General features: G+C 56.4%; 1 protein-coding gene across 1 annotated transcript in view; it reads right to left on the reverse strand.

Moving 5' to 3' along the window:
* The window catches only part of lrpprc (leucine-rich pentatricopeptide repeat containing), a 57,443-nt gene that overhangs the window by 31,034 nt on the left and 23,909 nt on the right, over window positions 1-2,500 (reverse strand). The window contains 4 exon segments of the mRNA XM_061227585.1: window positions 926-1,011; window positions 2,073-2,217; window positions 2,354-2,404; window positions 2,478-2,500. The exon segment at window positions 2,478-2,500 is cut by the window's right edge and continues 86 nt beyond it. Of these exon segments, the coding sequence (XP_061083569.1) occupies window positions 926-1,011; window positions 2,073-2,217; window positions 2,354-2,404; window positions 2,478-2,500 (305 nt within the window).

Raw genomic sequence — 2,500 nt, forward strand, 5'->3', positions numbered from 1 at the left:
AGTGCTCTGGGTGGCCATCCAAGTAAACAAATAACACACAGGCCATTTCTCATCATTTCCAATTCCACCAACCCACCCTTCCTTCCTTCCTTCCTTCCGACACTACCCCCAGGAACCCAAGTGCCCCGTCTACAGGCTTAACGTATGACCCCGCACACTCCTTCAAAGACGTACAGAATGAATAAAAAAGAGAGGGAAGGAGGAGGGGAATGGGGGGGGGGGGGGACAGAAACAACAAAGCCATTAGCGTGTAGCGGGCGAAGCGGCCGTGCCAGTAGTCATGATCTTCAAGCGGGGCCGGCCGGCTGGAGGCAGGAGCAGCGGGGTGCGCTAATGCGCTAATGCGCTAATGCGGATGACAGGCCCGCGCAGCCAGCCAGGCTAATGGCCGCCGCGGCAGAGACCAGCAGCGTGGCAGCAGCCCCCCCTCCCCCCTCCCCGCCCCCCCCCTCCATTCACATGCAAATCCGTGCCGGCAAACGCCCGGGCACTCTCTCCCCCCTCGACATGATACGCCATTAGCATCGGGGCGCGTTTCTGTAATTCCGAGCGGCGGGCGCTTGCCACGGCGGAGAGACGCGCCGTGTCTGGGACGGGGGGGGGGGGCGCGAAACACGGCCCGCAAGCAGGACGAAACGTGTTAACACCGCGGCCGAGCAAAACAGAGGAAGTGATTTTCTTTCTTTCTTTTTCTTTTTTTTCCTGCCCCGGTCGTTCTGTGTGGTTTCAGAGACGCACGGTGGAATTCGGAAAACCTGCGGATAACCTGTGGGGCGGCTTGTTAACCATTACGCTGGTTAAGGTACATGACTGAGACCCGCAAGGTTGCTGGTTCGATCCCCGGGTGTAGCCACAATAAGATCCGCACAGCCGTTGGGCCCTTGAGCAAGGCCCTGGGACAGGTCTGCCGAATCGAGCCACTCACCGTCCAGCATCTTGCGCTTCGCCAGGGCCCTAATCAGCACCAGGTACTTGCGATCGGTCATGACCAGAGACGGGTCCTTCTCAAGCCTGGGGGAGAGAGAGAGAGAGAGAGAGAGAGAGACAGGGAGAGAGAGAGAGACACGGAGAGAGAGAGAGAGAGACGGAGAGAGAGAGAGAGAGAGAGACGGAGAGAGAGAGAGAGAGAGACATGGAGAGAGAGAGAGAGAGAGAGATGAAGAGACCGAGAGAGGCGGTTAGGGTGTGCCTTTCCACAGAGGTACGGACAGCCAGAGATGGCCACAGACTGTCAGGGACCATCAGAAGGCTACAGTTGACGGACTCTGGGCCTCCTGTTGACAAACTCCGTTAACAGACTCCGTTAACAGACTCCAAAGGCAAGCAAAAGCCTAGAATCAAGACTAGATACCGAAAGCTTTCTTATACGTGCACTAAGGAAGTGACTGAATACACTGACAATTTAGATGTAGTGGAGAAGGCAAGTGTCCAATTACTTTTGTTTCACGCTGGAGCACAGAGCCAGAGAAACTGTACCAACTGTCCAAACACATACAGACTGGACTGCATGCGTGCGTATGTGTGTGTCTGTGTTTGTGCAAGCACATTTGAGTATGCTGGTGCGTGTGTTTTTGCACTTGCGTGTGCCTGTGTGCCTGTGTGCGTGTGTGCGTGTGTGTGTGTGTGAGAGAGTGCGTGTGCGTGTGTGTGTGCGTGTGTGTGTGTGCGTGTGAGAGAGTGTGTGTGTGTGTGTGTGTGTGTGTGTGTGTGTGTGTGTGTAAGTGTGTGTGTGTGTGTGTGTGGGTGTGTGAGAGAGTGGAGAGAGTGTGTGTGAGAGAGAGTGTGTGTGTGTGTGTGTGTGTGTGTGTGTGTGTGTATGTGTGTGTATGTGTGTGTGAGTGTGTGTGAGTGTGTGTGTGTGTGTGTGTGTGTGAGAGTGTGTGTGTGTGTGTATGTGTCTGTGTGTATGTGTGTGTGAGTGAGTGTGTGTGTGAGTGTGTGTGTGTGTGTGTGTGTGAGAGAGAGTGCGTGTGCGTGTGCGTGTGTGTGGGTGTGTGAGAGAGTGAGAGAGTGTGTGTGAGAGAGTGTGTGTGTGTGTGTGTGTGTGTGTGTGTGAGTGCGTCACCACTCACAGCTCGGCCTTCAGGCTCAGGGCCTGCTCCACCATGTCGTGCTGACAGCAGCAGTTGAGGAGCGAGATGTAGGCCTGCACGGGCATGTCAGCCGGGCATGTCAGCCTGGTTGCCGCGCCTTCAGCTCCAGGGCCCGGGTCAGGTCCTGACCGGAAGCAGAGAGGAGGAAGTGGCACACTAATTAAGACTCCAAAATCAGCGGACTCCAGATCTGTACCCGCACCACGACCCCCACCACTGCCTGTCCCCCCCCCCCCCCCGACCACCCCATCGTACCCCACCGGTGTACACACGCTGCCGCTTTGTTCTAGGGGGTTCGTGGGTGGGGCCAACTGGGCGAGGGGCGGGGCTAAGTCAGAGGGAAATGGGGCTGATTTAGAGAGGGGCGGGGCTTACCGCATTTTCACAGAGGGCAAGAAATCAGAGCC

Source organism: Conger conger, chromosome 18, assembly GCF_963514075.1.
Source record: "Conger conger chromosome 18, fConCon1.1, whole genome shotgun sequence".
NCBI lineage: Eukaryota > Metazoa > Chordata > Actinopteri > Anguilliformes > Congridae > Conger > Conger conger.